This window comes from Piliocolobus tephrosceles, chromosome 8 (assembly GCF_002776525.5).
Source record: "Piliocolobus tephrosceles isolate RC106 chromosome 8, ASM277652v3, whole genome shotgun sequence".
In the NCBI taxonomy this organism is placed as follows: Eukaryota; Metazoa; Chordata; class Mammalia; order Primates; family Cercopithecidae; genus Piliocolobus; species Piliocolobus tephrosceles.
The window spans coordinates 99,958,594-99,985,622 of NC_045441.1; the positions used below are offsets into that span (position 1 = coordinate 99,958,594).

The 27,029-nt window shown below is 36.4% G+C and overlaps 1 protein-coding gene across 4 annotated transcripts in view; it reads right to left on the bottom strand.

Moving 5' to 3' along the window:
- The window catches only part of COG5 (component of oligomeric golgi complex 5), a 371,971-nt gene that overhangs the window by 155,519 nt on the left and 189,423 nt on the right, over window positions 1-27,029 (bottom strand). For all 4 annotated transcript variants that reach the window (XM_023183076.2, XM_031936064.1, XM_023183075.2 and 1 more), the window contains 3 exons: window positions 15,090-15,255; window positions 4,969-5,081; window positions 4,693-4,770 (listed from right to left, as the gene is read on the bottom strand). In XM_023183076.2, the coding sequence (XP_023038844.1) occupies window positions 4,693-4,770; window positions 4,969-5,081; window positions 15,090-15,255 (357 nt within the window). The remainder of the gene's footprint in view (window positions 1-4,692; window positions 4,771-4,968; window positions 5,082-15,089; window positions 15,256-27,029) is intronic.

A 27,029-nucleotide genomic window follows, 5' to 3' on the forward strand; every position in this document is an offset into this window, starting at 1 on the left:
TTTCTATAGATAGGTACACTGAATTCCAAGAGAGACTAAATTTTTTTCATAAATATTGCCCTCAAAAAAATTTCAACTAAACTGGTAATTTCCATTAAAATTTATATATAAATAGTTATGTGTGTGTGGTATATGAATATATTCTTAAATAGCATGAGAATAATCACTGAAAGAGCAATCTTTAATAGTTTTATTTTAATAAGAAGTTTTTTAAGTACATGAAATAGGTGAATAAAAAGTATATATCCCTATTCCTAATAATCCCTTTTAATCAGTAATGATTCATACGCATTTTCTTTCTCTCTTTCTCTCTCTCTCTCTCTTTCAGAAAGGGTCTTGCTTTGTTACTCAGGCTAGAGTACAGTGGTGCAATCTTAACTGACTATAACCTTGAACTCCCGGGCTCAAGCAATCCTCCTGCTTCAGTCTCCTGAATATCTGGAACTACAGGTGTACACTACCATGCCTAGTGAATTGTTTTAGTTTTCGTGGAGATGCTGTCTCCCTATGCTGCCCAGGCTGGTTTTGAACTCATGGTTTCAAAAGATTCTCTCGCCTCAGCCTCCCAAATTGTTGGGATTACAGGCATGAGCCACTGTGCCTGGACTCATATGCATTTGAAATCTGGCCTGCACAAGTTGCCAGTGTTCATTCACCTTAATAATTTATTGTTATCAAGAATTTATATGTGTTTTTATGTAGAAACTCTACCCAATGTAATAATAATACAAACCTAAGCCTCCTAAATAGCAGTATTATTTATTTTTGATATTTTCATTAGATTCTCCTGAGTACGGTTGGTTCGTTATAACTGTGCTTATGTTGTTGGTAGAATATTAAATTGTTCAAAAGCAATAAAAATATGCAAAGTGTTCGATAATAAAAGCTCGAAATAAGGCCACTGTACATAAACACTAAATAGATTAATTTTTGTAGAAAGACAGCCAAAATCAGAACAAACGAATGAAAACACCGCAAGTATAGGTGTTTGTCTGTAAATATGAAGGCCCAATATTAATTATTCCATCTAGTAATAAATGCAAAACATGAGTGACTATACACCTTGACAAAAGCATCTCATTGTTTCTTTCACACAATTGAAAGCCAAGTAGAAAGCAGGGTAAAGTAAGCAGGTATGTACTGATATACGTATATGTGCACAAAAGAGTTAACATAACAGGTCTGAGTAGCTATTGTCAGAATATCCTGATTGCAAGGTTGGTATTTGGCTAGCATGTAGGAACTTAGATTTTGAGAAAGACCCCATGATTCTCTGTTAAGAGTTGTTCACTGTACCTAAACTGTTTGTGACAAACAATATGGTTTATACTGAACACTTGCTTTTCTACTGGGAGTCTAGAATTTTGGTATGTCTTTAGGCATTAACTAACCCCTGATAAAACTCTGGACTCACAAGCTCAAGTTGAGTTTTCCCGGTAGACGGCACTTTTTGCATGATGTCATAACTTGCCGCTGGAAAAATCAAGGGGCTCATGTCTAACTCCAGTGGCAGAGGATTCTTTGGAAGCTTGTATCTGGTCTCCTCTAGACCTTGCCCCATGCATCTTTTTTCCCTTTGCTGATTTTGCTTCACATCCTTTAGCTGCCACAAATCACAGCCATGAGTACAACTATATGCTGGCGAAGGCAGGGGTGACCTGCCTGGAGCAGCCACTGCCATGAGGCTGGCTGCAGTGGAGAGCCAGAAAGAGCCCCACTCACTTCTGAGTTGGAGGGGTGGGAGCCCTGACCTCCTGGCTGTAGCTGCAGCCGCCCAGCCACAGCTGTGGACCCAGGCATCCCTGTGTTCTCGGGGACCTGGGAAGCTCCCTGCCTCCACAGGCTTGAAAGTGCCTGCTCCCATTGCCTGGCCTCTCCCTGCTCCCAGCACCTACTTTGATTTCACAGCACAATTGAGGCCAAGCCCAGGTGCAGTCACATCTCACCTGGGTGTGTGCACGCTTGGGGCAGCACGCCAGCCCTCTGCCACCTTGGCCCCCTCCAGACTTTGGACACCAAAGAGCATGGCAGGAAGGCAGAGGGAGTGTTGATAGCAGCTCAGTGAGGGCCTGCAGGTGTCCCTTGACATGAACAGCCTGAGTGCTGTAGACAACGGGTTGTTGGTAGCAGGAGGCAGAAAGGCTCCTGGGCAGAAATGGGGGAGTCCATGGTGACGACCTACATTTAAGCCAGAAACCTGAAGCCCGGGGGCGGGACTGCCAGTTCTGCAGACTGGAGTGAGAACTTATGGTGCTTTTTCCAGGCCTGCCCATGGCCAACCATGGACCAATCAGCACACACTTCCTCCCTTTTGAAGCCCATAAAAACCTCCGACTCAGCCAGACTCGGGCAGATGATAGGGCTATCTGCCTGTGGATAGGAGCTACCCACTCTGGGTTTCCTCTCTACTGAGGGCTGCACAAATGACGGGATGACCTGCCAGCAGATACAAGCTAACCACTCTGGGTCTCCTCTCTGCTGAGGGCTACACAGATTTCAGGATGACCAGCTTGCAGATGGGTCCTACCCACTCCAGGTCTCCTCTCTACTGAGGACTGTACATACATCAAGATGACCTGCCTGCAGAAAGGACCTACCCATTCTGGGTCTCCTCTCCACTGAGGGCTGCACAGATGACAAGATGACCTACCAGAAGATACAAGCTAACCATTCTAGGTCTCCTCTGTGCTGAGGGCTGCACAGATGACAGGATAACCTGCCCACAGATACAAACTAACCACTCTGGTTCTCCTGTATGCTGAGGGCTGTACGGATGTTGGGATGACCAGCCTGTGGATGGGACCTACCCACTTCAGGTCTCCTCTACACTGAGGGCTGCACAGACATCAGGATGGTCTGCATGTGGAAGGGAGCTACACTGTAGGTCTCCTCTCCACTAAGAGCTGGACACTTGTGGGGATGACCTGCTTGCAGAAAGGAGCTACCCACTTTGGGTCTCCTGACAACTGTTCTGCTACTCAGTGAAGTTCCTCTCTGCCTTGCTCACCTTCCAGTTGTCCACATATCTCATTCTTCTTGGATGTGGGACAAGAACTCAGGACCTGCCAAATGGCTGGACTAAAAAAGTTGTAACACAAACAGGGCTGAAACATGCCCCCACCACTGCCAGAATCTTGTTGTTCTGGGCAACAAGAAGGAGAGAAAAGCTGTGGCCCTTTGGGGAGCCCACACCTAGGAGCTCTCCGAGCCAGGGTTGTGACACTTTCTTTGGGATTCTGTAGTTCCTGGCATCTCTTGAGCTTCCAGGTGTCACAACATGCCCTTCATCTAGATGCGGGTGCCTGCAGCATAAGCCATGTGCAGTACATCTGATCCAGCTGCAGCCTCACATGGAGCTAGCACCCGTGCTGACACCTGGAGCTGCCTGCCCTGCCACAGCATCCAGTGTGCCTGGCTGTGCAGTGGCCAGACCCCAAGCTTGTCACTCACATACCACTCGCCGCTCTGTGCCTGGCTCGTGTTTGTCAGTTGTGGGGTCTGGACGGGTAGTGCGAGCCAAGTGCAGTCTGCTAGGCAAAGTGGGTGGAATGAGCCCAGCAGGCATGAGCAATACTCAGGCAGAAGGCACCACTGGTCACAGGAGTTTCTGGCTGGCGAAGTGATACCCTAAGGATCCTGTGACACTGGGTTCTATCGATCCTCCTAATAAATCATCAAACTTCAGGGATAGTCCTGGAGGCTCTCCACACAGTATACAAAATATTTAATATTGTGGACTTACAAAGGAAATTACCTATACTATAACACTGGAAACTCAGGGAACTTTTTTCTTTGGGCTACTGGAGTTTAGGATTTAACGATCGGTAGAATCATTATCCTATTAATCATTACCAAAAACACATCAATATAATGAATAAAAAATGTAGAATCAGGCATTCCTATGCATGGAAAGAACTCTTATGGCCCATGAGGCTAGCCGATTGGTGGATGACAGAAAGATCTCAGAATATGGAAAATGAATACAGCAAAGTACTTTATGGGAAAAATCAACAACCTTCAGTAAACACAATATAATGACTTCTATTTAAATGTCTTATTTACCAAAAGTTTTCAACTTATTCTCCAGTGGAAGTTTTAAAGCACTTATAAGCTGTCATTTATATAACAGAAAATGAGAAATCCGTATATACATTACAGAAATTAATCTATAAATAATACTAAAGATAGCAGCTACTCCATAAACAAATACGATTACATTTATTTTCGTTTATTTATTTATTTTTGAGATGGAGTTTCACTCTGTCACCCAGGCTGGAGTGCAGGGGTGCGATCTCAGCTTACTGCAACGTCTGCCTCCTGGGTTGAAGCAATTCTCCTGCCTTAGCCTCCCGAGTAGCTGGGACTACAGGTGTACGCTACCACACCTGGCTAATTTTTGTATTTTTATTAGAGACAGAATTTCACCGTATTGGCCAGGCTGGTCTTGAACTCCTCACCTCGTGTTCCACCCACCTTGGCCTCCCAAAGTGCTGGGATTACAGGTGTGAGCCACCGTGCCCGGCCCCACGATTACATTTATATTGCAAGGAACATTTATAGTTGTCAAGAAATACACTTATCTATTGCCATTTCATATGTAGCCACTCTGTAAGATAGTAACACAAATGATGCTGACTCACATATTCCTGCTTTGTACAAGAAAGATATAGAAATATGTTCATTTAAACATACCTTAACTATTTCTTCAATGAAACAAATATGAGAAACAGGATCTCTCTTCTTGGCCAATACTTTTTGTAGATGTTGTACCTTAAATGAAACAAATGTAAAGCTTAGGCAATAGAAAAAGCAAGAAAAGGGAAATGGCAACCTTTAGGTATATTATAATCAGCTAGTGGAGGTATTTTGAATGCTCATCAATTTAAAAAACCTGCCCAAGGTCACAGAACTTGGAATAACCAGGAGTTAATCCATATTAATGTTCTTTCCACTCCTTCAAATATTTACCTGTCCACAAACAGCATAAATATGATCCATAAGTTTCTCCATATTGGTCCAGAGTGAAGCACGCAAAGCTGCAGTATTTCCTGGGGTTGGCATGGTAGATCGTCCAGGTCCCCCTGATTACAAGTGAGAAAGAACTATGAAAAATAATGTTTTCCAAAGGCAAATATATATATATATATATACACACACACATGTTATTATGAAAACCATACACAAGCTAAAAAATGAGAAGTTCCTTCTTTAGGAAATAATTTCTTATGAGTAAGAATCTTAACCTTTTATGCTTAAGAAAGGGAAGTGACACATACCCAGGAAGGATAAAATGGAAATTGATGAAAATGGTTTCCTACAAGAGGTGTGAGAATGGTGGGAAATCAAACAGGTGAAAGGTACACGGATGGAGGTGAGTCTTCCTGTTTCCTACCACTCTCATGCCCCTTGCAGAAAGCCATCTTCACTAATTTCCCATTTATCCTGTGTATGCACATGTGTGTGTATGTGTGTCTTGTGTCCCCTTTCTTAAAAATAAAAAAGTCTAAAACAATATAAACAAATACAGAAACAAATAAAGTATGTGTGTGTGGTGCCCCCTCTTTCAAGAAAAAAAAAAAAAAAAAAAAACTGAATATAAACAAATACCAAAACAAATAAAACTAACTATATATCAAATTGACAACATAACCACACAGGAGGAAAACAATTTTAATTCATGGAATTTTTACTTATAGAATACTGACTTTAGTAAGATACATTTATGCACAAAAAATTACAAAGAAATATTGAACTTTATTAAATAGATTTTTGCTGGATGTGGTATTGAAGTAGTAATCCTGAAACTAGTTTAGATATATTTTGGAACAGAGCAAAATAAGGTTCTCAGTGTAAACAGAATAAAGACACAAATATGCAATGGGGATTAGACGTATTTCCCAACTCTATCCACTGGAAAGTCAGAGAGACGATGGTTCCTCAATAGTATTAAGTATACTTAGTATCCTAATTTTGATTTCTAAGACCATTCTCCAATAAAAACAAAGCAGGATTCAGAGAAAAAAGAGTGATTTCATATTTGGAGCAGTGAAAATACAAGGTGAATGTGACAGATATTGTGCCAGTGAGCAATAAAGTGTTTGAAGACAAAGGAAATTTTTCAAAAGGATACATCAAGTTGACTGGAAGGGGCTTCCACAACACAAATTTCAGATAATGTGGCCACCCAAAATAATACTGATGGTAATAAATTATAAAACAACGATTAAAAAATAATTCATGAATATATAGTGAAACTCAAATGTTTATAAAGGATGGAAATGCTCTTTATAAAAGAATATCAGCTAATAAATGCAGAAAGAATGACAGAATTAGAAAAAAAAATCACCATTTTGCAACTACTAGTTGCAAAATTAATTAAGAGAAAGAGCATCAATGGATATCAAAACACTAAGTGAAATGTTATTGGCCGGGCACGGTGACTCATGCCTGTAATCCTAGCACTTTGGGAGGCTGAGGTGGGCAGATTACTTGAAGTCAGGATTCGAAACCAGCCTGACCAACATGGAGAAACCCATCTCTACTAAAAATACAGAATTAGCCGGGCATGGTATCACACGCCTGTAATTCTAGCTACTCGGGAGGCTGAGGCAGGGAACTGCTTGAACGCAGGAGGCGGAGGTTGCAGTGAGCTGAGATCATATCATTGCACTCCAGCCTGGGCAACAAGAGCAAAACCCCATCTCAAAAAAAATGTTATCGAGAACAAGATATTCATCACACAGTCTCAAAGTATGCACCTATAAATTACTAATTACAAAGAAAAGAGCATAGTATTACAAAGACCAATCTGGCATATGCCAATTTAATGAAGTGATGTAATTCAGCATCAGCAACAATGAAACAAACAGAAATAATTTTGTTGTTTCCTGATATGATGTAATATGAAGTACACAACATCATCTTACCAATAGTATGTTTACCCCGAAGCTAATCATGAAGAAAATACCACATGAATCCAGACAAATTCAGATTATGAGGCTCTCCCAAAAAAGTTAATACCATTAAAAAAAAAAAAAAAAAAGGCAGTGGTGCTGCTTTTTATTAAAGAGACAAGACAGCCAACAGAAAAGCATGATCCCTGATTGGTTTAATGGATTTCAGTCAGGTGAAACCAACTTACATAAACAACATTTTGGGGAACAATAAAATTTTGAGTATGAACTGCACCTTAAATAATATTAATGTATTAATACTAACTTTTTAGAGAGTGAGACTGTCTAAGAATGTTCTTGTACATAACACATACAGGAATCTATATGTAAAGGTTTGAAATGTTTCAACAAAAAAATAGAAATTTTAATCCCAAATTGAAAGGCATACATTTCACTCCAAACTAACATTAAATACCAGGCAGTAGAAGAGCTCATCATTGGTTAGTCAGTCTATATCCCTGCTTTTATGGAGGACAAGATCAAGAAAATCAGAGGCACTATGTGCCTCACTCTAGTTTTTCAACAATTCAGAAAAGAATTACACATACCTTTAGCAAACAGACGCAGTTATTTCTTTAGTCTGATAATAGTAGCAAGCAATAAAATAATCTATGAGAAAGATGTTGGCTTAAAAATATAGATAATACCTGTTTGAAATCTGCATCTAATGAATCTTTAGAATATTTGCAGTGCTATGCAAAGACTGTTAAGGGAAGGTATACAGGAAATGGATGCTACTGTAACAATCTGCAGCTGTTCTCACATGTTATATAAAGAATGAACTCATAACAGTCAGAAAAGGGTATGTAGTGTCTTTATGAATACTAAAAAATACAGGTCAAATTCCTGGAATATGTATGACTTGGTTTTATTATAATTATGAAATCCTTCAACCTATTATTCTTTTAAATACAAGCAGAAATACAAGATATTGCCATTACCAGTTAGCTTTAATAGACTCAAGAAACAAAATAGTACCTTAAGTTTTATTTAAATGATAAAAGAAACTAAGAGATCCTCATAGATATAATACTTGAAAAATGATTTCTAGTTAGTGATGGTGGAATAAAATCATTTTCTTATTCTCTTCCCTTGAATGCCAATGAAAAGAAAATCAAACAAAAGATTGAAAATGTCAACTTCAAAGAAACAAAGAATCAAAACTTCAAACTGGAGATTATGAAGCATGCATGCCAATTGTTGTAGATAAGTCAAAATGAAGAAGGAACCAGAAAGATGACACCATAGATCATTAGGAAGAAGTAAATTGCTCTTCAAAACAATTGTAAGAATTTGCACAAGCGCTCTAAGGATTCTTTGATTACAGCTGAGATCTACAGATATGGACAGGCCAGGGAATGTTCAACATTGCAAAATGAAAAAAAAAAAAAAAAAAAAAGCTGAAGGAAAATCACAAGGAATTGATATTTATGTTGTTTAAGAATTAGCCCCTGAGTGTGGGGAGACTACTGGAGGTAAAGTGAGATGAAGAAAAAAAATACTGAGGATGCTAGGATTCAACACATAAATGGCTTAAACAGCTTTACTGGGGGCCATACTAAGCTTCTTCTGAATGATACAAATTTTGAGAACAGATGTGCTCCCAAGGTAAAAAGAAGTAACAAACTGGTCAATGGTTATTGTAGACAACAAACCTAAATTAAATTGCAGAGTGCTTCCGGTATCTCTCTTCAGCCATGCCTATACCATTCTTCAATGAATAGCTAGCAGTTTTCAATGATGAATAATCATCAGAAACAAAGCAAGAATGGACTTAACATAGACACTGGGGAGGGTGGCAGGAAGGAGGAAGAAAGGAATATAAGCTAAAAGCAATGATAAACATAGATCACCAAAGAAACAACAGAAAGGGGTACTCAGTTTTCCACCGTCTCAAAGTAATTACTGGAATACTCACTGGAAAAATATTATAGAAATTAGGACCATATTAGAAAAAACAAAGTTATAATAAATGAGAGTGAAAACACATAACATATGTGAAATAGGCAAGAGGAAATAATATAAAATGAAGTAAAATGCAAAGATACTGGAAGCAAAGTGAAAAAACTCCAAGCAAATATTAAGAGAATCAGACTTCCACATCCATGACACTCTCTCTCCCACATTATGCCCAGCACCAAGTGCAAGAAGATACTAGACATGGAAAACAAAGAATATCTGATATATGCATAAAGTTCCTGAAAAGAACAAATGGAACAGAAAAACATTCAATATACAGTGGAAGAAAACTTTTCTATAAAAGAGAACATACTTTAACTCACACACACACACACACACACAGAAAAACTGACACAGAGCATTCAACTCTGAGACACATGCTAAAGAAGTCACTCAACTTCAAAGATAAGGGAAAAACCATTTGGACAGTCAAGAAAAAGCAAGTCAGCTAGTGGGGGATAAAAATCTGATTAGTCTCATAATTATCTAATATAACACTAAAACCCAGCAGTTGGTAAAGCAATGTCTGATGATAGATGGGACCCTCCATTTTCCTTTCATATGAAGGGACTTCAGCTAAAGTAACTTTCTTACCTTCTTTCCCTACCTCTTATCCAACTCTCCCCATGTGAAGAGGAGTGAAGAGTGAATCTGAATAAGAAACTGAGCATCATTGGCTCAGTCCCTTCCTTCCTCTATTGTTGAAGCTTTGTATATATAAAAGGTGCATTCTGACCAACATTCTACCAGTGGTAAGTATAGTGGGAAAGGCTAAATTAGGAAATAAGTTTAATTTTGAGGTGATATATTAAAAAATCCATTTGGTTATAAATCTAAGCTACGTTTTTTGGTGCATTTTTTTCAACAGTAATAAAACTAACATTACAATTGTCATCTTTTTGTCTCCTACATTTGTGTCTCATTTTCCAATTCAGTGGGGGAAGAAAAACGTTATTTATTGGGACACAAACAGCTACAAAATTCCAAGGGAAACTGCAAATAAAAATTTATACTTGGCCAAATCATTTAAGCATAAAAGCAAAACACACCACTAACTATGTAAGGACTCAAGAGAGCACAGTACCCATGAAACATTTTTGAAAAATCAACTAGATTACGATATCCAGCCAAGGGAGAGATAAGTATAGAAATGGAGAGGTCTAATACAACCTCTATGGAAAACAGTATGGAGATTTCTCAAAGACCTAAAGTACATCTACCATTCGATCCAGTAGTCCCACTACTGGTTATCTACCCAAGGGAAAATAAGTCATATATCAAAAAGACACCTATGTTTATCACAACGTAACTCACAATTGCAAAGATAGGGAACCAATCCAAGTGTTCATAAAACAATGAGTGGGTAAAGAAACTGTCATATATATATATATATATATATATACATATATATATGTACACACATATATATATATATGTATATATATATATACACACACACACACTCGCACACACATATACACACACACACACACACACCATGGAATACTACTCAGGCATAAAAAAAGAATGAAATAATGTATTTTGCAGCAACTTGGATGGAACAAGTGGCCATTATTCTAAGTGAAGTAACTCAGGAGTGGAAAACTAAATACCGTATGTTCTCACTTACAAGTGGGAGCTAAGCTATGGGTACAAAAAGAGTGCTATAATGGACATTGGAGACTCAGAATGGGAGAGTGGGAGGGATGTGAGGGCTAAAAAACAACATATTGGTACAATGTACATGACTTGGGTGACCATGCACTAAAATCTTAGACTTCACCACTATACAATTCATCTATGTAACCAAAACCCATTTGTACTCCTAAAGCTATTGAAAAAAGAGAAAAGAAATGCAGAGGTCATATTAAAAGAACCAGAGATTAAAATCATTTAAAAATAGAAGAAAATGTAAAAAACATTAATCATTCAAAAATAACATAACTAACAACAGGCAAATGAGGATGGGGGGGTAGGGAAAAGTTTAAGTATGCCTATTTCCCACATTTAGTAGTAAAGACTCAACAGACTTAGTAACAAATGACTTCAATTTCTTAATATATTTTTGTAATCTTTCATTCATTACTTTTAAATTTAGAGGTATCAATTAGGATCTAGTATTTCCTATGAAGAAGCATTAATTGGAAATTCACTAAGTCCGTGATGCCACATAAATTTCTAATTATTTTGTTGAATGAAAATAAAATACTTTTTATTTTAAAAAGTATACTTCTAAAACTGGTAAGGCTAAACTATGGTGCTTAAGTTCACACATATGAATGATAAAACTATAAAGAGAAAAACACAGGAAGTTATCAATATAAAAGTGAGGATAATGGTTACATACGGGAGAGAGAGGGGTTGGTTGTGATTGGTAAAGAGGTTTCTGGATGGCTGGTTTAGCCTAGGAAGTGTTCACCTTGTAATAATTCATTAAGCTACATGTTTCATTTATGGTTTTCTTTGTGTAAGTTTTACTTTATAATAAAAAGATATTTTTAAAAAGCATGTATCTTAAAATTCCATTTATGCCTCTCCATTTATCCTTCTATAACATAAAATACACAGATAAATGTATGGACTACTGTTCACTGTGTAGTAACAACCACAGTATCTACCTAGGTGATGAAATTTGAATATACTGTGTTGTCTACTTTGTTTCATCATCATCTTTCTTCATTGTTTGACTTTCAATTAACATTTATGTTTTATTGTTAAATATTTCAGGCATACAAAAAAGCATATAGAATAATGTTATGAACACTAACCACCAAACTTTAAGAAATACAACATTAAATAAAGAGAAGTTTCCTTGTCCTCTCCTTTGCTAGTCTCATTTCCCTTGCTCTCTCATCAGATGTAATGGTATTGGGTTTTGTAGTTTGTTTTTAAGAGATAGAGTCTTGCTATGTTGCTCAGGCTGGATTCGAACTCCTGGGCTCAAGTGATCCTTCTGCCTCAGCATTCCAAGTAGCTGGGATTACAGGCATATGCCACCATGCCCAGCATTGGTATCTTAAAATTGTTGATAATTGTTCCAATGCACGTATTTACACTGTTAGTACATATGTGTACATGCAAAAACAATTTAATATAGTCTGTCATGTTCTTAGGCTTTAAATCGGCATCATGCTGTATATATGTTTCTGTAACTTTTTCATGTACTGTTTTTGACCATCATCTATATCGGGAAATTTGTTAATTTAAACGCTGTGTATTAATCCTCTTAATAAACTAGTTTATCCATTGCTTGTACTTTTTCACTATTTGTAAACAATGAAGTAACTAAAATTCTTTTTTTTTTTTTTTTTTTTTTGAGACGGAGTCTTGTTCTGTTGCCCAGGCTTGAGTGCAGTGGCACTATCTCGGCTCACTGCAACCTCTGCCTCCCGGGTTCAAGCGATTCTCCTGCTTCAGCCTCCTGAGTAGCTGGGATTACAGGCATGTGCCACCACGCCCAACTAATTTTTCTGTATTTTTAGTAGAGAGGGGGTTTTACCATGTTGGCCAGGCTGGTCTCAAACTCTTGACCTCAAGTTGATCCACCCACTTTGGCCTCCCAAAGTGCTGGGATTACAGGCATGAGCCACCATGCCAGCCAGGTAACAAAAATTCTTATATATACGTGCCAGAGTTTCCTGCAGTATATTCTTAGAAAGTATAATATAAGGTGAACACATTTTCCACCTTAGAGATAAAATTGAGTAAAGTGGATTTTATTCTCCTTGCATAGTTTACAAGAGTTTCTGCTCTTGTCCAGAACTTAGTTCTTAGATTTTGCCAATCTGATGACGAATTTCCTTAATAACTATTTCATCTTCCAAAAAGAGGCTGAGCATCTTCTCACATGTTTATTGAATGTGTTCTTCTGTGACCTGCCTATTCATATTCTTGATCCATTCTTTTTCTCTTGGGTTGTTTACCTTTTTCTTATTGAGTTACAGGCTTTTTATTTTTTATTTTTTATCCTTAAAATTGTATTATTTATATTCACATATGTGTGTCTGTGTGTGTGTGTATTTTTTCTCTTCTTAGGAAATCTCAGATTGAAAATGAGATCATGCACCATCACACTCATGAATGCCACTGTCAATCACCTGTGTAGTGGTTCTGTTAGATACTCATCAGCTGTGAGCCATTCACTCTCAGAAACACACACTGACAGAATCCTATTATGTATTTTTAAAATTTTGAAATAATCTTACATTTATAAAAAATTTGTAAGTATTGTAAAAAAAATTTTTCCCTGAACAACTTGTAAGTTACTGACATGATGCCCATCATTCTTGAATATTTTAATGTGTATTTCCAACAAACAAGGACATTCTCCTACATAACTTCAATATAAACAAGATCAGGAAATGAACATTAATACTGTCTATAAAACATTTTAAAATATAAAATAATTGTGATTACTCTTTTAAAGAAAATAATAAAGAACTGATGCTTAAGGTTTCTGTGTTAAATCATGGTATCCACTTGTCAACACATAGTAATAAGGCAGCTTTAAAACTCTTTATTCTCTCAACAAAAGAGGCATACATTAGGATTGACAGCATGTGAATAACTGCTTTCATTTTTTTCCCCATTCTTGACAACACAAGGGGGAATGAGATTAAACTGCTCCTGAAAATTTAAACATTATATTAAACTTTCTGAGAATAACTGCTGGGAAAAGCTAAGAGTAAAATCTCCTTTGGCAAGTTCTTTTCTCCTTCCAGAATAGTTTCAATACAAACCGATTCAGAGGCTAGGGCTAACCTTTAAAAATCTCTTTAAGACCTAAGATTCTTTTATCTCTTTTTATTTAGTATAACTTAAAAGTTATATATATTCAGTATTAAGGTCACATATATATAGCAAACATAAAAATAATAATAGGCCAGGCATGGTGGTTCATGCCTGTAATCCCAACACTTTGGGAGGCCAAGGAAGGAGGACTGTTTGAGGCCAGGAGTTCAAGATCAACTGGGGCAACATAGCAAAACGCCATCTATATTTTTTTAATAAAAAATTAAAAATCTAAAAAAAAAAATTAATAAATGGCCACTTATTTTTTTACTATTAACTATGGATCTGGAACTCTTATTAATTCAATATTAGTTATTCCATCAACCCTGTGATAGATCAGAGTGCCTTCAACAGAAAAATGGAAGGAGAAAAACCAGAAACATTAACTACAGATAACATTCCAGGGAATTTTCCTGAAGACTGAAGAAATAAAATGCAGGTAGTAGAGCTGACGAAATACATTAAGATATATTTATTTAATTGGTTTTAAGCAAAAGGAGATACAATAACACAACTGTATGTGAAGGGAAAGAGATGCAAAGAAAGAAATATTGTCAATCTGGTGGAAAGAAGGCATCTGCTAAAGCAATACCTTGTAGTGATGAGATCTAACACAACTGCAAGTGCTTGGTCTTTGCTGAGAGAAAGCATAGTTCATCCCTACCAATAGGAAGGAAGAATGAATATAAGCGGAGAAACAGAGACATGGAGTAGCAGCAAGTAAGAGAAGGTGGATATAATCTGTGGTCTTTTCTATCTTCTTTTATGGAGAAGTGTATGTATATGTAAGTATCACCAGCTATGTCAGCTATGTCTTGGTTGGAAAAGGTTTACAGACTCCTAATGAAGCGCTACTCCTCTCTACCGTGAATTTACCGTCCTTTAATAGTTTTCTTTAGACTTTAATATAGTTGTAATGTTCCCAAGGATTTTATCAGTTTCTCTCTCCACAGTTAGTCATTATTTTTCCTGGGTACCAGAATTATCATAAAGAAAAGTCCAGAAAGCTAAAGTAGAGATGGCATTCTTTAAAAAATATTTTCTGTCTCAATAAGAAGTACTTGGAAGGATAAGGATTTTAGAAGAAAAATGTGTTCCTTGACTTTTTTTTTTTTTTTTTTTTTGCATCTGTTTCCTCTCAACTAAATGATGCTACAGTTTATAGATCTTTATCTAGAAGTTCTGAATATACCAATTGGCCAGTTCAACTCACTGATTAGACAAAAACGATATAAATAAATTCTGAAACATAATTTCTTCTCTCATTTTCTGTCTACTAAAAAATGAGTCATTAGATTGCTTTGAAACATGAGTGTTTCACATACTTTTCAAAGGACTTCTCCGTTATAAATAAATAAAGAAGCTAAATATAAACCACATCCATACCTCTCACAGCTGACTGGGAAGGCTGAGTCAAAACTTTTATGTCTAATGCACTGTTGATATTTTCTTCTAAAGTAGCACAATATCCATCCACAACACTGGTAATAGTATCCTTCAAAGTTCCAAGATTATAGAAAACCTGAAGAGCTGTTCCGACTTGAGTTGGATTCTTAAAAAAGGTGGGGTGGGGTGGAAACAGATATAAATAGGAAAACAAACAAAACCAATACATATATACAATTTTAAGTGGTACTCGAGCAGTCCTATCATATTTAAATACTACCATATTTTAACATTATCAAAGACAAGAAAAAACACAATTTGAAGTGAAGATTATTTTTAATCATTATTTATTTCATAAAAAACAAAGTTAAATACTATGCATATTATTTTCCCCCTTACCATTTTTGTCCTCCTTTAAAAAATAACAAGAAGTTTGAAAGTCTGTTGTATAATATTCAAGTTTATTTAAAATCTACCACCAATCCCTATAAAAACCATAATAGAAATAACATTTGTTATTTCTACATTTGTTTAAACAATAAGTGAATTCTGTGGAGTTGATTGAGAGCTGAACCATGCAGACTTATTCATTATATTTCATTGATCCATTCATTCATTCTAACTACAAATATTTATACAGTGCCTATTGTGTATCTGAAATAGCTCTGAGTGCTGGAAAAACAGTAGTGAAACAAAACCAATTAAGTTCCTGTCTTCATGGAACTTATATTTATTGAAAAATGTACAAAACATAAATAAAACAGAATAACAGGTAGATTCGGCTTAAAGAAAATAACAGGAAATATGGCTGGCGAATAACAATACTCATTTGAGGTTTTTTTTTTAATTAAACAAGAAAAAGAACCAAATGGATATTATTTCAAATTAAAATGTTACAATAAAAAAAGCTTAATTTAATATGGTCATAATAGAACTTAATTCTATGGTATAAATTCTCTATTAATGTATGCCAACAAAAAAAACAAGCTATTTCACAAAAAAGTATTAACTGAAAACAAGGGGCATAGCATTTGCTTTTACTGTTATTTCCATTTTTTTCCCTTTCTCCCAAGACTGTTTTATCTTTAAACTTTTTGGTAGAGATCAAAAATCAAAATGAGGCAGCTGTAAAGAAATTTCCCATGTCATTATTTAAGTGTATGTATATCCAAGAAAGCACTGCTGGAGCAATATCAAAGAATACTTTCACCTCATAAAACTAGAATACAGATATACTTTAAAACTATATTTATTGCCTTTACTATTATCAGAGGATCTGAAAAGCATAGCTTCTCCACACACAGTACAGTTTCAGTGTTATCAGCTGAATGTACATTGTAAGATGCAAACAACAACTAAAAAACACTTATAATTTTCACTTAAAACACCCAGCTAAAATAAACTACTCTTCAAAATTCTCCACTCCAAAAATTACTAACTTCCAACTTCTGAAAATATGTGTGAAAAGGTTACTTCTAAAAACTATTGGTGTTATTTTAATGTAATAGTGTATTATATTACATATATAGCTCATCATTAAAGAAGTGTATATTACAGCACTATTTATAATACTTATAATACTTACAATTTATAATATTTATAATAATTCTAGAAGTAATTTTAAAGTTGTCAATTAACATGATCACTTTTTCAATTAATGGCATTCATATTTATAGCTTAATACATAGATTATGTTAGTTACAAAACTGCAATTATCTGAACTAAAATTCTTTAAGTAACATACATACAGAGGAGTATGCTAATTATGTAAACACAACTTTATTATCACAAAGTGAACACATTATCACCTAGATCATGAGGCTAAGTATTATCAGCACCTTTGGATCTTGTGTAGCTCCCCAAACTGCACCGTTCCAAGTATTATCCCTATCATTACTTCTAACACCAAAAATTTATTTTGTTTTTGAATTTCAAATAAATGGAATTATACAGTATGTATTATCTTGTGGCTCATCCCTATCTTGTGGCTTGTCCCTTTTACTCAACACATTTTTTGTGAAATTGGTCCATGTTGTTGGATGCAGCAGTAGTTGATTCATTTCTTACTGCTGTGCAGTATATTCCACTGTAGTAATTTGCTTTAGTTTATCCATCCTACTGTTGATAAATAATTGGCTTACTTCTACTTTTAGGTATTTTAATGTATGCTGCCATGAACATTCTGTACACCTCTATTAGTGAACATACATACATATGCATTTTTGCAGGCAAGAGTAGAATTGCTAAATCATATTAGTATACTTAAGAGTTTGTAGATACTGCCAATTTTACAAAGCCATTGCAGCAATTTACACTCCCACCAGCGATATATGAAAATTGTGGATGCCCCACAAATTTGCCAAAAATTCAAATGGTCATTCCTTTAATTTTGGCTATTATTTGGAGTGAGTACTATGATTTTAATTTGTATTTCTATGATGACTAAAAAACTTAATACTTCTTACATGGTAATTATCCATTTGGATATCTTCTTTTGTGAAGAGCTTATTCATATCTTTTGCCCATTTTTTTTAACTAGTTTTTTGTCATTTACATATAAAGTTGTTGATATATTTTGGATACAACCACTTTGATAATTATATGTACTGCAAATATGTTCTCCCATTCTTAATGAAGTATTTTAAGGAAGAGAAATTCCTAATTTGAATATAGCCCGTTTTATCAATCTTGATCTCTATGGTTTGGCACTTTTGGTATTGTTTGAAAAGTGTTCCCCACCCCACATTCATAAAGATATCTTTCATTCATAAAGTTATCCTCCTGAAACTCTATTGGTTTATCTTTCATGCTCAGAAATACAATCCGCCTGGAATTAATTTCTATATAATGTGAAATAGGAGTCAAGATTAGTGTTTTTCTACATGAATACCCAATTGATCAAAAAGAGAGCAAATAAAAATCACCTGTACTCCCCAAAAGCCACCTTTGCAATAAATCAAGTTTCTAAATATGTGTGTGAGTTTCTAGACTTACAAATCTCTACCATTTCTCTATCCTTACAATTCACCTATCTAAATTACTGTAGCTTTAAATATCAGATTTGGCAATCCTCTGCCTCTGTTCTTCAGTTTGATATAGGCTCTTCTTGATATATGACACTTCTATATAAATTTCAAAATTGGCTTGACAAATGTCCTTTTTTAAAAAAAGTTTGCAGGTATTGTCTTATATTGCATTAACTCTATAGATAGAAATAACGGATATCTTTGTAACACTGAGCTGCTCTCAATACCATGAATATGGTATCTCTTTTCATTTACTTAGGTCTTTAACTTCTCTTAATGTTTTATAGATAGTTTTCCATGAAAACATCTTATATATCTTTAGCTTAAATTATTTATATTATTTCTGATATAATTGGTATGTTTTTAAATTTTTTGTAAACAATTTGTAAATTGTTTTGATTTTTCTGTCTATATAACCAAGGTATTTCTGAATAATTTTTATTTCTCCCTTCCCATTCTCCTCTATCTCATTGCTTTTCTTATTACTTTGGCTAGGATCTGTAGTATTGCACTGAGTAGAAGTAGTAAGACTGGTATTTTTGCATTATCCCTAATAACAAATGGAAAGCCTTGAATATTTCACCATCAAGATTTTTAGAAATGCCCTTTATCAGATTAAAGATACTGGCTTGCTAAGAGTATTTTTATTCATGAATTGATTTTGAATGTTATTAACTATGTATTGAGATAATAATTTTCCTCCTTTACTGGAGAAATTATATTTCTGGAATAAAGCCATCTTGGTCATAACACACTATCAGTTTTAGATCTCTGTGGCTTACATTTAGTAACTCTTTGCTTAGTATTTTTGTAGAGATTTTAAAAGAATACAGCTAGTAATTTTACTTCCTTGCAATATTCTCGTTTTCATATTAACGTTATCCTGGCCTCATAAAATGAGCAAGTAAATACATTTGGTCCCTCTTTCTTAATTCTTGGATACAGTTGATGTAACACTGGTTTATTTATTCCTTAAACGTTTGGAAGAATCGCCCCAGTAAAGCTGTCTGGCCTTGGAGTTTTCTCCAAGGAAAGGTTTTTTTAATAATAAATTCAATTTTGTTAATAGACATAGAACTAGATAGATTTTATAAATTTCCTAGTGCTATTTTTGATAAGTTGTTTTCCAGAAATTTGTCAATTTCATCTAAATTTTCAAATCAATTGGCATAAACTCATACCTTTGTCTTAACATCTTTTTAGTTTTTGTTGGGTCTGTTATTAGATCACCTTTTTCATTCTTGATAGTGGTAATTTGTACCTCTTTTTTCCCGTCTCCTCATCAGTCTTCTTGGTACTTATCAATTTAATTTGTTAATCTTGTTAAGTAACTAAATTTTGGCTTCTGTTGGATTTTGTATTGCATTACCAGCTTTTTGTTATTCTTATTTCACAGACTTTGGAGCCAGACCTAAATCAGGATCCAAACTCTACCACTTAGCAGTCAAACGCAACAAAAAAAGAAAATTTCAGGCCAATATCCCTGATGAACATCGATGTGAAAATCCTCAATAAAATACTGGCAAACCGAATCCAGCAGCACATGAAAAAGCTTATCCACCATGATCAAGTTGGCTTCATCCCTGGGATACAAGGCTGGTTCCACACACATGAATCAATAAACGTAATCCATCACATATATAGAACCAATGACAAAAACCACCTTATCTCAACAGATGTAGAAAAGGCCTTCAACAAAATCCAATACCCCTTCATGCTAAAAATACTCAATAAATTAGGTACTTATGAAACATCTCAAAATAATAACAGCTATTTATGACAAACCCACAGACAACCAATTATCATGGCAAAAGCTGAAAACATTCCCCTTGAAAATCAGCACAAGACAAGGATGCCCTCTCTCATCACTCCTATTCAACATAGTATTGGAAGTTCTGGCCAGGGCAATCAGGCAAGAGAAAGAAATAATGGGTATTCAAATAGGAAGAGAGGAAGTCAAATTGTCTCTGTTTGTAGATGACATGATTATGTATTTAGAAAACCCCATGTCTCAGCCCAAAATCTCCTTAAGCTGATAAGCAACTTCAGCAAAGTCTCAGGATACAAAATCTACGTGCAAAAATCACAAGCATTCCTATACGCCAATAATAGAGAGCCAAATCATGAATGAACTCCCATTCACAATCGCTACAAAGAAATACCTAGGAATCCAACTTACAAGGGAGGTGAAGGACTTCTTCAAGGGGAACTACAAACCAATGCTCAACGAAATAAGAGAGGACACAAACAAATGGAAGAACATTTCATGCTCATGGATAGGAAGAATCAATATCATGAAAATAGCCATACTGCCCAAAGTAATTTATATATTCAATGCTATCCCCATTAAGCTACCATTGACTTTCTTCACAGAATTAGAAAAAAAATTACTTTAAATTTCATATGGAACCAAAACAAAGCCCATATAGCCAAGATAATCTTAAGCAAAAAGAATAAAGCTGGAGGCATCACGCTACCTGACTTCAAACTATACTACAAGGCTACAGTAAACAAAACAGCATGGTATTGGTACCAAAACAGACTAATGGAACAGAACAGAGGCCTCAGAAATAATGCCACACATCTACAGCCATCTGATCTTTGACAAACCTGACAAAAAAAAGCAATGGGGAAAGGATTCCCTATTTAATAAACGGTGCTAGGAAAACTGGTTACCCATATGCAGAAAACTGAAACTGGACCCCTTAATTACACCTTATACAAAAGTTAACTCAAGATGGATTAAAGATTTAAACATAAGACCTAACACTATAAAAACCCTAGAAAAAAACGTACGCAATACCATTCAGGACCTAGGCATGGACAAAGACTTCACAACTCAAACACCAAAAGCAATGGCCACAAAAGCCAAAATTGACAAATGGGATCTAATTAAACTATGGAGCTTCTGCACAGCAAAAGAAACTATCATTGGAGTGAAGAAGCAACCAACAAAATGGGAGAACATTTTTGCCGTCTATCCAGGGCTGACAAAGGGCTATATTCAGAATCTACAAAGAACTTAAACAAATTTACAAGAAAAAAACGAATAACCCCATCAAAAAGTGGGCAAAGGGTATGAACAGATACTTCTCAAAAGAAGACATTTATGTGGCCAACAAACATGAGAAAAAGCTCATCATCACTCATCATTAGAGAAATGCAAATCAAAACCACAGTGACATACCATCTCATGCCTGTTAGGACAGCGATCATTAAAATGTCAGGAAACAACAGATGCTGGAGAAGATGTGGAGAAATAGGAACACTTTTACACTGTTGGTGGGAGTGTAAATCAGTTCAACCATTGTGGAAGACAATGTGATGATTCCTCAAGGATCTAGAACCAGAAACACCATTTGACCCAGCAATCCCATTACTGGGTATATACCCAAAGGATTATGCATCATTCTACTATAAAGGCACATGCATACACATGTTTACTGTAGCACTGTTCACAATAGCAAAGACTTGGAACCAACTCAAATGCCCATTAATGATAGACTGGATAAAGAAAATGGGGCACATATACACATGGAATACTATGCAGCCACAAAAAGGATGAGTTCATGTCCTCTGCAGGAACATGGATGAAACTGGAAACCATCATTCTCAGCAAACTAACACAGGAACAGAAAACCAAACACCACATGTCCTCACTCGTAAGTGGGAAGTGAACAATGAGAACACATGGACACAGAGAGAGGAATATCACACACCAGGGCCTGTCGAGGGTCAGGGGCTAGGAGAGGGATGCCATTAGGAGAAACACCTAGTGTAGATGACAGGTTGATGGGTGGAGCAAACCACCATGGCAGGTGTATACCTATGTAACAAACCTGCACATTATGCACATGTATCCCAGAAATTAAAGTATAATAAAAAAAGAAATTAAAAGTAAAAAAGTTAAGATAAAACATTTGCATATAAAAAATCCATAATTGTAGCATCAATAACATATTAAGGTAAATATTTATAGCAAATATCAAAGAATGGTATGAACATATATGCATCTTTGATAAAGGGTTTACCAGAATGTATCAGTAAAGATTCTGACTCCAGTAGATTAAGAATTCAAGGATACAAGCAATTGACAAAGTTTATGGAGTGGGTTCTATGTGCCAGACATTGTGCAAGGAACAGGGAGCACAAAGAGAAGTAACTTTCCCTGACTTCAGGGAACTTTCAGACCAATAAACATAAACAGAGAATTAACCAAGTTTTTTTTATTTTCATCACTCAATAGAATCATACAAATTTGAAAATTAATTACACATCCAAAAATGCAGGACCTAGTTACATAAACTCTGGTATGACCAAATGCTTGATATTATTTAGAGAATAGTGCTATGTTTTGGAAGAGCTTGGACGATATAAGATATCTCCATGTAATAATAGTAAGGATAAAAATAATACGAAGTGAACTCATAGTTTGATTTACCAGTGAAACTGACTTATTTTTTTCCCTAGCCTTAGTCCCTCATGAATACAGACTACAGAGGAGAAGCAGGAACAATGAGTTTCTTTGACTACATGTTTTCTTACTGTAGTCAGGAGCAGATAAAATTTTATTTCAAGCCTCATTCCAAAGCATTTTTCACAAAGATTTTATGAAGTTTCTTTTCAGTGAAACAATGTTTTGCCCTTTTTATGACCTAATAATCTGTATTCTATCAACAAAGAATGGAAGCATAAAAAATAAAAATAATATAATCTTTAGCATTAGAAGATAGGAGAAGAGGCCCCAAACATTAGTTCTTTTACCTTGATCCATTAGCATCATGCTATAGTGGAAAGAACATGGGCTTTAAAAATTATTCTTGGGATGAAAACCCAGCTCTCCTAAAGATAAGCTGTGTGACTCTGGGCAAATTACTTTATCATTCATTGAACTGTATTTATGTATATAATTAACGTTTGCCTCCTCATCAGATTTTACAATCTTTGTGGGAAGGTTCCACATTTGTTTTGTTCACTGCTATACTCCTTGCATCCAGCATAAGTCCTAGATATGTGTTCAAGAAGTGTCAGTTGAATAAGTGAACAATGTGTAAATTTCTATGATTTGCTTTGCTAATAAACTGTGAGACAGTTGCAAAGACTATTGAGACAACACATTTACATTATCTGATATTCAGTATAGATATAACAAAAAATATTGGTTCTGACATCATTTATTAATATTCCAAAACTTTTAAGAATGTTAAGAATTCGCTTTGCTCCAATTCCAAAGGAATTCTTATCATGCTACTTTACTTATTAAAATAAAGTTACCCAATAGACACCATCTGGGTAGCCCTGAGGAAGTCAGCTCTTTCCTCTGTGTCTTAATTTCATAAGACATTAAAATGATGAGGCAAGATGAAAGGAGGGATTCCAAAAGAATCTGAAGATCTTTTTTAGAAAAAGGCAGACAACAAAATTTTGATTCACTTGGATCAGACTGAGGCCTGGTTATTTATATTTTTCAAAGCTCTTTAGCTGATTCTGATACAGTCAGCAGCTACCTGAGAACGAGCATTTGGGAACCAACAGACTAAACGATTTTGCTGGACTTTAAAGGATGCCTGGTGAACAGACTATTGGCTGGAGTACTGTGTACATGAAAAAAAAAGTTAATTATGTTGCGTTTACATAGTTGTCAATTATTTATATAAACATGGATGAGTCTAAGGTGCCCATGGGGCATTCTTTGTTGGAAATGTGAACACTTTTGAAATGGATCATCACAGGAATCTAGTCTAGGAAGCAAACTAAATTGAAGTAATAAATAATGAAAATAGAAAACTGTTAGACACCTGTAATCCCAGCACTTTGGGAGGCTGAGGCAGATGGATCACCCGAGGTCAGGAGTTGAAGACTACCCTGGCCAACATGGCGAAACCCCGTCTCTACTAAAAATACAAAAATTAGCTGGGTGTGTGGTGGCGTGTGCTTGTAGCCCCAGCTACCTGGAACACTGAGGCAGGTGAATCACTTGAGCCTGGGAGGCAGAGGTTGCAGGGGGCGGACCCCACTGTGGAGGCAAGGGGAGGCGGGGGAGGGGAAGGAAGGGGAGGGGAGGGGAGGGGATTAGAATCCAGAAATTACAAAGGAGATAAATATAAAACAGAATCAGTAGGAATGAGAGAACACAAATGGAATGCTAGAATAATCTAGTCAGAGCCAGAACTGGAACATTACAAAAATTAGAAATGAAATAATTTTGTCTAGCTATGATTCAAGTGAAGAACATCTAGTGATACTGAACATTAGTGTCTTTTCCCCACTATTGTGCTTCATTACAAATATCATTGGTTTTGACCACTGGCTCTTATTGAACCCTTATTAATAATAAACTTCAGGCTTTTAGTTCACTCATCTGTAAAACAAGGAGACTGGACTAGATGAACTCTAACATCCTTTAAATACTAAAACATAATGATTTTAACATCATTCAATGTATATTATCCACTATGTGCTCCTACTGTGTGAGGTACTGTAGATTAAAAAAATGAAGCAGACACTGCACTGTCTGACCTTTCAATATTTATGGTCTGATGGGAGATAAAGGCAAGTAAATCAGCAATTAGAATGTACTATGACAAAGGAGGGGGAAAATGGAGGGATTAATGAAAACACATATGAGGGGCAATTACTTAGACTTGGGAGAAAAGAGGGATGGAGGAGTGAGGTGACATTCCTTAAAGGAAGTAGTTTCAGCTATGATCTGAACTGAAGTAGCTATAGGAAGTTGTCAGAAGTGGCAGTAAGAAGGTATGGACGATTTAGAGGAGTGGGAAAACAAAAGGAAAAATGGTTCCAAGCAGAGATACAATATATACAAAAGCCTGTGAATGACAGCACATTGGTGAACCCAAATCCATTAACAACAACACCTGACAGATAAGAGATCCACACTAATACCTACTACAAATCCAGCTACCTACATAAGTGGCTCTCAAACTCTGGTATAAGAATTACATGAGAGAGGCTTATTAAATGAAAATGAGCATGTAGAACACTTGGGGAATGCTGGAAAAGCGTTTTTTTTTTTTTTTTTTTAAATCAGAGTGCGTGTTATATATGTTTGTTTACTTTGTGAAAAATTCATTAAGTGGCACCCTGATGGTGCATCCATTTTCCTATTAATTACATTTTAATTTAAAAATTCTAAAATAAATAATAGGAAGTGCTTAACCAATTAAAATAACACTCAATAATGATTTATCATTTATTTTAGGGGAAAGAAATTAGATAAAGTAAAACAATACACGAATGCCTAAATTATTAAACATAAATCTTATGGCTTTTTTTTTTTTTTTTTTTCTTGAGACGGGGTTTTGCTCTGTCACCCAGGCTGGAGTGCAGTGGGGCAATCTTGGCTCATTGCAAGCTCTGCCTCCCGGGTTCATGCCATTCTCCTGCCTCAGCCTCCTGAGTAGCTGGGACTATAGGCGCCCGCCGCCACACCTGGCTTATTTTTTGTACTTTTAGTAGAGATGAAGTTTCACTGTGTTAGCCAGGATGGTCTTGATCTCCTGACCTCGTGATCTGCCCGCCTCGGCCTCCCAAAGTGCTGGGATTACAGGCGTGAGCCACCGCGCCCAGCCTATCTTATGTATTTGTTAAAAGCCAATATAAGCGAGATTTAAGCTTGTGTGTACACATAATCAAAAGTGTATGTCATTTTAAAAATCATTGACTTCCAAAATATTGCCTAACCTGAAATTTGTGTCTTGCTTTTGAATGTTGTTATAGATCAAATGTCTATGTCCCCTAAAATTCACATATTGAAGCCCTAACCTGCAATGTATTGGTATTTAGAGATGGGGTTTTGGGAAACAGTTACGGTTGAATGATGCTGAGACAGCTAGGTGGGAGCGGGTCCCTGGAGAATCTCCAATCCGCCTGCCTACTGAGGTGGAGCCTTGGGAAGTTCATAACCTTTGCAGCAGGGAGGAGCCTGGCCCCTCCTCTTCCTGTGTGGAACCTGGGATTCGAACTGCCTTGAGGGAAGCGCTCTAGCAGGGACTCTGGCCTATGAGAGTCCATTTTCCCGGTTTTTTTCTTTCACCCAGTAAACCCCTGCTTCACTCACCCTTCAAACTGTCTGTGAGCCTAAATTTTCATGGCCATGGGACACCATCTTGAGCTCAACTAAGGAAAAGTCCTCCAACAGTTTTTGCATGCAATGTGGAACCTCCAGAAGAGCTGAGTAAAATGGGGACTCAAAACCTCTCACTGTTGCTCCTGAGCCTATTCATCCTCGGACTTCTAAGGGTGAGGGAAACCATGACCCCTACTCCCACCTTCCTGCCATCACTCCTGGTCCTTTTCATGGGCTTTTCCTTCCCTTTTTGGGATGCACCAGCGAGCAGCAGCTCCCCCCGGCACTTCCCTCTGTGCCAAGGGTCCCCGCACAGCAGGCTGGCTTGTTTCCAGGCAGGCACCACTGCAGCAGCTTTCCCCTTCCCTGGCCAAAGGGTTCAGCTCCAGCTCCATGGGACAGTAATTAAACTTTTCTCCCTGCTGGAGGAACAACTTGCATAAGAGTAAGACGTTCTTCCCAGGCATTTAAAATGGTTTTTTTTTTTTTCCCTTTCCCCTTCTCTACCTGATCAGCAAGTTAACTTTTAAATGTTTTTTTTCTTCTAGAAGACGTTTTACTAGGCCAGGCCCCCCCTCCACTATCACTGTTCATACGCTCTGCAAAGCTTTAATTGTGAAAAAGGATTTGTGTGGCTAGTCTTGGGTTGTGGCCAGTCTGGTGTGCTTTGTGCGTCTGTGTGGTTTGTGCTGCAAGCCTTGTTTCACATCCTGGGGCATGGCAGGGAACTGCTTGGCAAGGCTTTGCTTAGCAATCCTGCCTTAGAGGATGAGTCCTCTCTAGTTCCACATCAGCATCTTTTCCTAGCCCTGTCTCTTAAAAGGC